The 13447-nt window shown below is 43.7% G+C and overlaps 1 protein-coding gene across 4 annotated transcripts in view; it reads left to right on the top strand.

Moving 5' to 3' along the window:
* Positions 1-13447, top strand: part of Enthd1 (ENTH domain containing 1) — a 108956-nt gene that overhangs the window by 35720 nt on the left and 59789 nt on the right. For all 4 annotated transcript variants that reach the window (XM_031349812.1, XM_031349796.1, XM_031349806.1 and 1 more), the window contains exon 4: positions 12581-12699. In XM_031349812.1, coding sequence (XP_031205672.1) covers positions 12581-12699 — 119 coding nt within the window. The remainder of the gene's footprint in view (positions 1-12580; positions 12700-13447) is intronic.

Raw genomic sequence — 13447 nt, 5'->3', positions numbered from 1 at the left:
AAAGAACATCGCTTAGCTAGTTAGTTAAGAACAGCAGCTGAGTCCCAGCCCTTGGGCGGCTGAGGCAGGAAGATTGCCAAAAGTTAGAGGCCAGCCTGAGTGCGGATGAGACCCTGCCTCAAAAGACAAAGGCAAAAACAAACAAACAAAAAACCCGAAAAACTGAACTAGTGGTTCGTTGTGGCACATTAGATGAAGGTAGATGGCTCTAACGGTCTTTGCTGGGAGCTGAGAATGTCCGACTCCAAACCTTCATGAGTGAGAGTGTATGGTAAGCTTTCCAGTCAAGCTCCAAGAGAAATAGAGCACACGAACTCCAACAAGAGGAGAATTGTAACAAGAAAAAAATCTTTACAAATAGAAGCATACAGTAAAGGGGGTAGAAATCCAAAAAGGAAACTCATACAATTAAGCCCTAGAATATGAATTACAATGGACATCAGCAGACAGAACTCCTGTTAGAATCAGAGACTCTCAGATGTAGCAAAGAAGTCCTGACATATGCTGTGAGTCTCAGTTCATGGAAGCAGATGGATAGAAAATGGTGAGTAAGCATCGTAGACTAACTAGAGCAATAATGATAAACCCAGGAGCCTTTGAGATGGCCCAGTAAGGGAAAGCACTTGTCCCTGAGCCTGGTGACCAGAACCCACAAAGTAGTAGGCGAGAACCAACTCCTAGGAGTTGTCACTGATCTCCACATGTGTGCGGTGCCACACACATGCTTTCATACACATGCAAGCACATGTGCACACATGCCACATACACATGCACACACACAAATAAATGTAAAAAAGTTGAACAGAAAAACAAAAGTAATGAAAAAAATGTTCAGTTTCCCCAGGAAGATTAAAAATCTTTTAAATGTGACTATTTCCAGTAAAGTAACTTCCAAGAGTGTGAAGCAGACTTGAGTAGAACAGGAGGGGGAAACTTAGCTGTTCTCATTCATGGTAGATCATTCCCAGACATACTTTTCAGTTCTCCATAGGTGGAATGCACCAGATATTTTAAGAAACTTGTATCATACTGAAAAGTTTTTCTGACCAAAATGAAATTAAGTTTGAACACAAGAAGAAGGAAAAAACAGACACAAGAAATATCCATACATTCGCATGTAGAAGTGTTTCTTTTAGGATCAAGCAGAGAGAATAACTCTCATCCTTCCTGCTGGCGTGGCTCTGTGTTGGAGGTCCAGCCATCACAGTAGACATCCCAAGTTAACACAGGCACTGGGAGACGGTTCAGATAGTAAAGTACTTGTCACAAACCTGAACTCCCAAGTGGGAAGGCAGAGGCAGGAGAGGAGAGTCTCTGTGACTCCAAGGCAGCCAGTGTAGCTGAGTCAGAAAGCTCCGGGTTCAGTGAGAGACCCTGTCTCCAAAAGGTGGAAAGTGAGAGAAATCTGATATAGCTGCCTAGTTACCACTAAAGTGCATGTGCATGTGCTACATGTACACCTATAGGTGATCCCCACACACAAACATACACATGTAAGAAGTTAACTGCATAAAAGAAGAAACAGACCTCTTCATATAGAAAACTAGGAAAGGTCTATAGAAGACACACACAAAAATAAGACTTTATTAAGATGGTAGTTGTAACATAAAAATATAAAACATATGAAACAAAAAATTATAAAACCAAAATAAAACAAAACAACAAAAATGGGCTGGAGAGATGGCTCAGAGGTTAAGAGCACTGACTGCTCTTCCAGAGGTCCTGAGTTCAATTCCCAGCAATCACATGGTGGCTCACAACCACCTGTAATGGGATCTGATGCCCTCTTCTGGTGTGTCTGAAGACAGCTACAGTGTCCTTACATAAATAAATATACATCCTATCAGCCATGAACAATAAACATTAAAAAAAAAATGTACCTGTGCAGGTGTTTGCTGCATGTATGTCTGTGTACCCTGTTTGTCCAGTTCCCACAGAGGCCAGAAGAGGGTGTCAGATTCCCTGGAACTATTGTTGCAGACAGTTGTGAGCTGCTATGTGAATGCTGGGAATTGAACCCCATCCTCCTGTAGAGCAGCTAGTGCTCTTAACCCCTGAGCCATCTCTTCAGCTCCAGCAAACATTTCAAAACATTTACACACTCTGTGTGTGTGTGTGTGTGTGTGTGTGTGCATGCGTGCACACCTGCAGGTACCATGTTGCATGTATAGAGGTCAGACAGAGGAGAACTTTCAGGGATCAATTTTCTCCTTTCACCACGTGGGTTTCAGGAATTAAACTCTGGTTGTCAGTCTTGGTGGCAAGTACCCTTATCTGCTGGGCCATCTTGATGGCCCAATACACATATTTTTAAAGATACCATTTATAATTTAAAAATCAAGATTACTTAGGAACAAACCTTAGACAGGATATATGAGATCAGTATACTATGGGTTGTAATGTATAATTGAAACAGATTAAGGAAGACCTGTATAAGTGCACATTTATTGAAATGATGCAAATATGTCAGTTGTCTACAACATGAAGAGTTGGTGAGGAGTTTTCTGTCTTGCTATCAGGGCTGTTTTGATCGGCTGATTCTCTTGTATAGGCTGTACACTGTGGGCTTACTCCTTGCCCTCTACCCATGGATGATATTGGTGCACTTTTTACTGTCATGAGAGTAAAAAAAAAAAAAGTCTGCAGATTTGGCTAGATGTCCCCCGTGGGCCACAATTGCCTCCAGCTGAGAACTACCGATTCAGTGCAATTACAATCAAAATCTCCAGAAGGATTTTAAAAACAACTTGATGGGCTAATAATAAAATGTATTTTGAAAAATCAAAAAGTCAAGAATAATACATGAGCATGTGTACTCGCATGCGTGCACACACACGCACACACACACATCTATACTAGCCCAAACAAGCTGTGACCCATGGGAGTTCACATCACAGCTATAATTTCAATACTTGGGAGACATAGGCATGGAGAGCTTGAGTCCCCTAGTAAGGTGCTGTTTCAGAAATGAAGACCAAACATTCCCAATGAGGAGTAAGGTGAAGGGCTTCCCTCCTAAGTAAGACTAGAAGCAGCATGCCAAGGGCAGGCAGGTGCCTGTGCAAACGGGACACAGCAGGACGCCCAGAAGACAGCTGCGCAACTATGCACACGTAAAGGACGGTGACATCATTTCAGATTTATAGGAAAAAGATGAATTGTTCAAAAAGTAGTAGACCAGCCACTAAAGAAAATGAAATTATGTCTCTGTTTCATGCATGAGCACCCACAAAAAAAAACAACAACAAAAAACTAGATAAATTAAGGACTTAAAAATATAAAAGCAAAATGTAAAGATGTGGAAGATTTGGTAAAAATGTATTTTCTGTAATATTCGGATAGAGAAATGCTCTTCTTAGACAGATAACAAAGTGGGAGTAGCTTCTTTCTCATACCACACCAGTTCCTGGGATTGAACACAGGTCTTCTGGCTTGGTGGCATGTGCCTTCACCCTCTGAGCTATCTTGATAGACAGAGCCTATTATTTTCTCTTGTGTGGTTCTGGGGTTAAACTCTGGGCCCCATCTGTGTTACCGGCGCACTCACCTCTGAACTATGACCTCAGCCCCCCAAATGGCACAGGTGTAAAATACAACAAGAAAGGAGCCAGCGAGTGTGCTGTGTGGTAGCAGCATTCTTTTGCTAGCCCAGTACCCATGTCTACCTAATCTCTACCCGATGTGGGTAGAACCTGAGAATAATTACTCGTAATTGCTACATTCTATGGTGACACATTATTTAGGTGGGGCCTAATCAACTTTGTCCAGCTGGTGTCAGAGAAGAACGTGAGAGGTCCCAAGTAGGAGAAGGATGGAGCCTGAAGATGAGGTGAGGAATACAAGTGGCTTCTAGAAGCCTTGAGCAGTCCCGACTTACCCACCATGGAGGAATTGGAACCCCCATCTGAGAGGAGCTTAATTCCACCAAAATGGCAATGACCTTGGAAGCAATTCTTCCTCAGACAAGAATTCTGCTTGGCCTCACGAGCTCTAGAAACAGTTCCGCATGAGGAAGCCTCTCTCTCTCTCTCTCTCTCCCTCTCTCTCTCTCTCTCTCTCTCTCTCTCTCTCTCTCTCTGTTTCCTGCCGTTGCTTTTGTGTGTAAGTCTGATTGGTGCTGAGTTTTTCATTGTAGCAAAGTTGGAATCTGGTTTAATTCTTCTGCATGTGAATATCTGGTCTTCCTAACCACTCACAGAAGTACCCGTCTGTCCTTTCCACCAAACGTTCTGGGCGCCGTTGGTGCTTGGCTGACCGAAAGTGTGTGGATTCATTTCTAAACAGTCTGTCCTGGTCCATGGATCTATATGTCTGGTTTTGTGCCTGTACCATCTGTTCTGATCAGCTTTTGTGGATTTTTCTGCAGTAGATTTCAAGATCAAAACCTACCATATAGAAAGTAGAAAAAATAAACAGAATACAATGGGGAATTTTTCTAACACATATAGCTGAAAAAGGATTAGCATCCAGACTACATGAAGATTTCCGACTACTCGATATAAACAGGGGAGAGGTGGGCAGGAAAGTAGACAGAGAAGCATTTTCTAGGAAAATGGAGGACATGTGTAAGGCCAGGAAGCACTGTTTAGGACGTCAGCCTTGCAGCCTTGTCACGATAGCAACAACAGCCATAAAAGGAAATTTTCTGAGAGGATGTCACTTATGCCATCTTCAGAAGCACTGGAGCGATTCCTCTTCTGCCCCCGCCCACTGAGCGCTTCCTGTTGCGTGGTGAATGTATTTATGTATTTGCCTGGTCATTAGGATGGCCAATCTTGACATCGCAACATGTGACTGTCATCTACACATGCACCGGGCCATATTCATAGCTCTTCTGGGATGCATGTGGCCCATGGGCTACAAGTCAGACGTAGGTATTGAAAGAAGTGACATTAATGGCTGAGGTCTGGTTCAGACGCCGTGTAACCTGGCTGTGGTGTGATCTCAGATGTTATTATTTAAGCCCTTTCCTTGTGAATTCACCAACCTGAAATGGTAGGCTGCTGTAAAGTTGGTGCATGAGGATGGTAAGCTGTCACAAACATGACACAATGAACTCAGACTGGGTTCTCCGTCACATCACATCTGAGACCAGCTCTGTTTTTCCACCAGGTTAGAGTTTGGGCTCATTTTTTATTGTTTTTCATTCTTTACAGAAAGAAGGAACGGAGAGCTGAGCTGAAGCCATGTCATGGACCTCTTTGGTAGAGCACCCAGGCTCCACTCTGTTCCTTGGTCTCTTGTAAAGGGACCATTCTGTCCATTTGGGATTTGTGTCCTGGGCTCATAGGGCAGGGAATAAAGCCTTGCACTTTAGATGTCCACCTCAGTGAGAACGTGCTTGCTCCTCCTCTCAGTGTGGCAGCACCTTCACACATCACACTCGCCTCCCCAGGACAGACTTCAGAAAAGAACAGCTCTGCCCGTCAGTTTCTAGGCTCCAGGCATGGTTGTGCTGAGAACCTGCCCACACAGATTCTGGTGAAGAAAGGGATTCTGGGCCTTGCTTCTTTTCTTGACCATCAGCTATTTTATTTTCTTTCTTTTAACTGTTAGTTATTTTTAGTTATGCCTGCTTCTATATAAGGTTTCTGTTACTTTTAAAAACTAATTTTTGTCTTTAAAATATCTCATTGTTGGGTGTTGAGTTATGAAAACCTTCTCTGCATGTGGTGTGTGTGCATGTCTGTATGTCTGTGCATGTGTGTTCCTCTTTCTCTCTTTCTCTGTGTGTGTGTGTGTATGTATCTGTGTCTGTGTGAGCTTCTCACATGTCAGGCGAGCATCAAATTCAGATCACATGTGTTTATGGGCAAAGGCTGAAATAAAATTGCCTTAACCCCCTCTCTAAAGTTCTGCTAGGATGGCGTTGGGCCCTCCTTCTTATCACCTACCCACTTCATTTAGTTTTAAAAAAAATCTTCCTAAATGTGCTTTCTTCTTCTTTATTCTTCTCACCCTTAAAAATTGCCTTTCCCCAGTAAACCCTAAAATTCACCTTCCAAGGGAGAAAGATAGTATTTGTACCCTGCCTCGGCTGAGAAGAAATAGTCAAAGAGTAAACGAGGTGTGTCTGGAGTGCAGCCTCCAGAGCTTTCCCTAAAAGGTCAGGATGCTCCCTCCCATTCCCTCAGCTGCTAGAAAGTTGGTGACCGAGCTGTCATCATCCCACCCCCACCCTTCTCTGGGAACTCCTTATAGCAGAAGAGAGCTTCTTGGCTTAGGGTCATGGTCCCTCCTGAGGGTGTGTGCACCCACTGATTAGCTGTGGTCTAGCTCTCTTGCATCCTGACAGTAACTGTGAGGAGGGTCAAGCTTGACAACTTCCAGAAGGACCTGCCAAGTCCTCTCTTCTTGTTCAAGTCCAGTCCTGCCTTCCTGACTCCCCACAGACCTTGTTCCTCAGAGCTCCTCCTGGGAACCCCCACATGGACATGTGCCTTAGACAGTGTATTCTGCGGGAATTCAATGGTACCTTTCCCTCCAGATTGAAACTAACAGACAGTAATAACAGGTGAGTGTGAATGAAAGAGAAAAAAAGAGGCAACAGATGCCAGGAACTGCTGATGGCTGCCAAGTTCACGTGGTGAGCACATGAGTGCCTCATGGTATTCTTGAGTGATTTCTGCGAGTTTAAGATTATGATGAAAGTGAAAGTTTCTTGGTTCTTCTTAAAAGAGTAGAACAGAGATCAGTTGCTTGAAGCTACTCAAGTGTGCCAGTGCTCCAAGAAGAGGAAATTGAGCAGAACATGGTGGCTCATCTACAATCCTTATATGCAAGAGGCTGAGGCAGAAGGTTTGCTCTGAGTTTGAAGCCAGCTTGGGCCACACACTGAGAGAAACTGGAGTCAAGATTCCAAATTTGTGAGTTTACAAAATTACAAAGAAGACTCCATCAGCATAAAGCTGCTATTCAATCTCCCTGCTTCTTCTGAATCCAGTCCTTCCATTCCCTTCTGTCCATTCCCTCTGTCTGTTCCCTTCCCTTTCTCTCTTCCTTTCTTATGTTCATATATGTGCATATATGCATAGAACATAGGTCAATTTTGAATCATTTTCTCATTACTCTCTACCTTATTTTTTGAGATGTGGTTTCTCACTGAGCATAGACCATAGTGGTTCAGTGAGGTTAAGTGACTGGGGAACTGCAGGGACCTTCCCATCTCTACCTCCCTCACTCTGGGATTTCTAAGTGCACAGAGCTGCACCTGGCTTTTGTGGGTTGTGGACATCCCAACTCAGGTCCTCATGTGTACACAGCAAACTCTTTACCAATTGAGCCATCTCTCCATCACCTGGGTGTTTTTGGAGCTACAATATATTTTTTTTATGAAAACTTAAAACAAAACAAGAAACAACCTAGCTTCAATTGTGTTGCCTAGGAGGCCTCCAGGGCAGAACCTGAGTGTTCTTCCTGCTCCAGCCTCCCTAGACTACAGAATATGCCACCATCCTGGTTCTGAAGAGTACTTCAGAGTGATGGATATTTGCTTACATCACCCCCGAGGGGGCCCTGCTGATCCATGGTGACAGTGTTGGCTAATGCTGGGGAGAAGTAGGATGGTTTGGATGTGTGCATTTACAGAGCATCTCAGTTCCAGAGCCACTGCCGTGCTGATAGTGTCGCGTAGTCAGAGCTCGGTATCTCATCTGAGAGCTATCATGGGGCCTACCAGTTCTGCTTCGAGGTATTATCTGGGTTCTGCAGGCTCGGTGGGATCTCCATCTCTCCAGATAGTGTCTAGGGAGTTCCGCAGCCACAGTGCAGAGCAACTCATCTTCAGTGACTCCCTGGCAAAACTTCGTGTCCCCTCAGAGGCTTCTCAGTCACATCCTCGTCCTCCACGGCTCGTGGTCTCACAGCCTTAATCTCTGGATTGTGACGATGCCAAAGGGGCTTCCTTTCCACTGGGGAACTAAATGTGTGCACTCACCTCCTTGACTTGTGGAAGTCTAGAGCACGTGCTGCTCAGTCATGCAATCTGATGAAGCACACCTCGCTTCCAGTAGCGTGCTATCTGATATCGAGGGAGGAAGATCACAAATGGCTGTGGGCTTTCTGCAGCCTGACTGCTGTGCTTCATGCCGGCAGATAGCTTCATAGCATTTTAACCAGTGTGCTGCCTCGTTTTACCTTGATAGGGCCTAGAATCACCTAGGAAGAGTCTCAGTGAGGAAGTGCATGCCTGTGAAGGACTGTCCTGATTGTTAATTGAGGTGGGCAGACACACTCTTAATGTGGGCGGGCCATGGCTCGAATCGGGTTCTGAGCTGTGTGAGAATGGGGAAAGCTCACTGTACACAGGCAGCCAGCCAGCTAGCAGCAAAGAGAGACTTCATCTGTCTGCTCTCAACTATGGCTGGAATGTGACTAGCTGCTGCAGTCTCTGCCTTGTAAGCCAAATAAACCTTTCTTGCCCCACCCCCAGCTGCACCCACCCCCACTGAACTTCCCAGCACAGGGGGCTAGCCTGCCTTTCCCCTAGAGGCTCTTCCCCATATAATCCAGTCATTTTGGTATACTTTTCTTTCTCTCCCTCCCTCCCTCTGTCTGTGTCTGTGTCTCTGTCTCTGTGTCTCTGTCTCTCTCTCTCTTCTCTCTCTCTCTCTCTCTCTCTCTCTCTCTCTCTCTCTCTCTCTCTCTCTCTCTCTCTGTCTGTCTCAGTTACAGCAACAAAAGTGAAATGTGATTCTGAGCCAGAATGCATCCGTGCTGTGTGCTCCTCTCATAAGTTCCTCAGAAGGGAATTAATCTACCGCCGTGCTGTCTGTCAAGTCCCGGCCCATGGCATTTCAGAGATAATTCTGCTGCTGAGTACTGAAGGAGCAGTTGTTACAGTTTCTGATTAAACCTCAGGAAAGCAGATAGATGACAGAAGTCCCGAGTCCCCACTGTTTGCCAGGATTAATTAGAAAATCTCCAAGTCAAAAATAAGTCCGTTTTAATTACTCATTTTCATGTAACTTTACAACAAAATGAAAAACTGCAAACATATATGAAAGGTTCTCATTACCTCTTCAGGATCTGGCACCTACTGTCCTTGTACCTTCTGCAGAAAATGATTTCCTCCTGTTGACTAGGATGCGCACCACCCGTCAAAGCCCCTGGTGTTAGAGCCAGTTCTTTCCTATAGCCTATCTGTGTACAGAGCTTAACTTCCTGCCATCCTATTGCGTCTAAGGCATTTTCACATATAATTCTAGACTTATAAACTTCTTCACAAACTTTTGGGTTAGAATGTGGAATTTTATAAGACAGACTAAACATAAAGTTTGGTGTATTATAAATATTATAAATATAGACATAAAAGAAAAAAAGAAAAACAAATTTGGCCTAGCGGTACATACTGGGAATCCCAGCTACTTGGGAGGCTGAGGCATGAGTTCAAGGTCAGCCACAAGTACATAGTAAGACTTACCAAATAAAATTCAAAGAGCCCTTGCCTAGCATGCACATAATGTCTGGTTCAATTTCCAGTACTGGGAAAAAAAGGAGAGAAGAAGAAAATTATACCACATGTATGTTCTCACTGATTTTTGTTTTTAATTAAGTGTGTCTCTGTTTGTGTGTGTCTCTGTGTGCATTTGTGCACATGGGTGAGAGCCAGTAGGGCTTAGAAGAGGGCATCAGATGCCCCTGGAGCTGGAATTACAGCTGATTTCAGATGTTTGCCACCTGATGTGGGTTTTGGCAACCAAATTCAGATCTTTAGCAGTACCAGCGCATGCTCTGGCCACTGACCACACCCACCTCTCACGTCTTAAGGAGTGTACGCGCCATTAGGATTGAGACCTGCAGAGTGCATTACCTGAGGGAAACATAGGGGCCTTAACTATGGCAACTCTGTGTCGTTCCTCTTTCTTCCTGAGGTCAGATTTAATTTCACATCTCTCGCTGAGTCTTATCTTTCTATGTATGTAGTGTTTGCACACTTGAAAGTCTTCTCAGAATATCAAACATGTGCAAAAATTGTGTTTCTGAAGAAGAATCTCACTGTAGAGACCAGGCTGACTTCAAACTTAACCATTCCCTGCCTCTGCCCCAAGTGCTGGGCTTACAGACATGCAGCCACTGTGCCAGGCTAGACTGACTTCCAGCACACAGCCTATCAAAGCCCTTGGATTCAGAATACATTCTTACAAGTACTTATCACACATAAAGAATCCAACTTAATTGGAAACACATGCTTTTATGAGCCATTCACCAGCATATGAATACCATTCATTGCTCACTGTAAGCACTGTGCAACGTCTATTTTATTTCATGGTTTTTGTACACATAAATGCTTTAAAAATCTGTTCATATAAATCATAGCCAGGACTAGAAGGTACTGTACTGTAGCGCTGTCAATCAGTCCTATGAATTCCTTCTAAGTAACATGCCAACAATTATCTAGTGACTTATTAGAGAAATATTTCCTTATCTCTTGTCAGCTACAACGTGATGAAGTCTTTCATGTTTTTGAAAGCAAAGAGTTGAGAACACATTGTTTGGGGAAAGGTGTTTTTAAATAGTCATTAGGAGTAATTTACTTTTTCAGCTTCTGGGAATACTACAAAACACCCTTTATTAAAATGTATCAACTATTAATTAAACTTGTACTCTAACCTGACATAATCAGAAATTGCAGGGCAAATGAAAATACTAACCGCCCTATGGCTGCCAGTGTAATGGACTTTTCAGAAACCGATTTGACAGTACGTGCTTTAAGTGTTTCCAATTCTTGGTAACTGCAGACTTGGTTTATGTAATTCTGGGAAAATATCTACCTTATAATCTAGTTGGCAAATGCAGCCTTCATTGTCAAAACAGTAAATTGAATTGGATTTCAAGTGGCTTTTTCTCCATAAAATGCCCTACATATTTATTCTAAAAAATATAAATATTTCTATTGCCTTCAATCTCTACATCCTTTACAATTATCATATTTTGTGCACTTATTTGGGGTGTGTAAGTGTTTGTGTATGTGTGCCCCCACATGTCATAGCATGTGAATAAAGGTCAAAGAACAACTTTGACCAGTAAGCCATCCCACCTACCATTTTTTTCCAGGGGGGCAGGCATCTCATGAATCTCAGTCTGGCTTCAGAATCTATATGTAGACACTGGCCCTGAACTCAGGGTCCTCCTGCCTCTGCCTCCTCAGTGCTAAGATTTCAGGCATGCACCACCATGCTGCTATAGGACTCCCAGACCCTTCCCTAAGAGGGCTAGCTCAGGCTTGGAGCCTTGTGAACTGCTGCACTGAAGGCATAAGCACACCTCTCCCCACCTCCAGGCTTTCACGGCTGCACTCTGGGGGACTGTTCCTTAGGAATCCTTCGCTCTTTGACCATAGTTGGGGATGAAAAGCACATGGATGTGAAATGAAATTGGTCACCTGCCCTGCTGTTCTGTGCTGTCATACAGCATGTCTGAATATCAGGTGTCCTAGTATGGGTTGGTATCAGTACCCTTATCGCCATTGCTTTGCCTTCAAAAGACTATGGATGGAACAGAATGCTGGGTCTCCCCAGTCTTGACCAATGGAGATCACCTTGAGGTGGCTTGCTTGTTTTGCTCTCTCTATTATTGGTGAGGAAGACCCATTCTCAAAACGGATGCATGATGTGTCTTTGTTTGGTGAAGTGGGGGAGATTGTGAATGGCAGAGAGGAAAGAGCTGGCCAGCTCCCCTCAGGCGGATGAGCCTTTGGAAGAAGACCTGTAGATGTTGCAGATCTGGAAACAGATTTCTTCAGAAGGGTCACTGTAATCTTAGTCCCCGTGGGACCCTTATGCTCCCCACATCAAGTGTGCAGCCACCAATATGAAGGCAGCCCTCCATGATAGCACACCATGATAGATAGAACTAATGATTTTAGACAGTTCTTTCCTTTTAGTGCTCATGAATGCTGGGTAAATGCTAGGTGACCGAGCTGTGTCCTGGTCCAGAGGTTCACCTGGAACTGGTACTAATACACAGTAACTAATGCGGCAAGGCAACGGATATTGAAACTGAAAAAAAATCCAAATACAGTAAACATAAACAGACGCAGCAGCTTAATTTCACTGGTGTAGTTTTTCTTCTATTTTTAAAGTTTTTGTTTTATATTAAAGGTATATTTGCCTCATAACTAATCTATACATTTCTGATCTCTTCTTCCTATACAGAATATATGAAATTCACTTTACAGTGATAAGACTCTAATAATTATAGCCACCATTCGTATAATCCTAAAATTCCCTTTGAATAGTATTTACCTTTTGAAGGTAAATATGTCTGGTATACATTGCTGTGTATTACCCTATAGCTACCACTACATTTTATATTATTTTTAAAAATACTTCTAATAATAAAGCTATAACAATTGCTGAGATGGGACAGGGCTATGGACTACAAACTGTAGTTTCTGAACCCCTCTGGGCTTGCTAATGTTGTAAAGTAGTGCACCCTCAGAGGTGGCTTTTGATGTGTGATGTGTATTTAATATGCAGAATAAGTCTTCAGACATCGTTAAAGTTATACACAAACACAAAAATACTTGCATTTACTTATATATTGCCAAAGTAAAACTGTAGCTTTTCGCTGTTGACAGAAAACACCGCCAAGGTCAGGCTGAGGCTGGAGCAGTGCCAGGATGTGCCCTCGCCTGCTGGGACCTCTCTGCCCCTGTACTTCCCCTCACTCGGGATGAAGGCATGGAAATCTACAGAGGTGGGTACTCTGATTCCTTTCCCTTTGCTGCTGTGCAGGTGACGAGCCATGTGTGTGAAACCCGCCTTTGCAGCTCTGCTGCTGCAGCGCCTGCAAAGCTGCCCCGCTGGTCTTGGCATTTGTGTTTTATGTTATTCAGAGTTTTAAGTACCAGTAAGGTAAAATTGTGATGAGTTTCCTTTACACTATAGTTTGCACTGTTCATTTACTTATTTGGTGGTGCTAGGCATGGAACCCAGTGCATGCTAGGCAAACACTCTACCACCAAGCTACACCCTCAGCCTTAAAAAATCTTTATTGTGACTTTACAGGAAGTTGACAAAACAGTACAGCATCTTAACTGACCTTCTTGCTCTCCGCAGTGTGGACAATGCCATACATTTAGATAATGGCATTTAACCATTTTCATCCTCATCCCCTTCCTCCTCCCCCTCCTCCCCATCCTCCCCGTCCTCCCGAGGAGCCCTTCTTCCCAGCAAGTCCAGCACAAGATTAGGCCTGACAGTTCCTGTGCGTAGACAAAGAAATCTGACTAAACTCGGAGCTCGCACAACACAAGACATGAGAGCAGGAGGGGAGAGGCTTTATGGCTCCTCTCCTGTCTATGATGAGATGAGTAAATCAATATAATAAATTTATTTACAAAGTTGATAAACAGGGGGCTGGGTCTATAGCTAAGTGGTACAGAGTGCCTTATATACTTGGATCCAATCTACAGCACCACACATAGACACATGAGAGGGTGAAA

This window comes from Mastomys coucha, unplaced genomic scaffold (assembly GCF_008632895.1).
Source record: "Mastomys coucha isolate ucsf_1 unplaced genomic scaffold, UCSF_Mcou_1 pScaffold11, whole genome shotgun sequence".
NCBI classification, from domain to species: Eukaryota; Metazoa; Chordata; class Mammalia; order Rodentia; family Muridae; genus Mastomys; species Mastomys coucha.
This window is presented reverse-complemented; position numbering and strand designations above follow the sequence as displayed.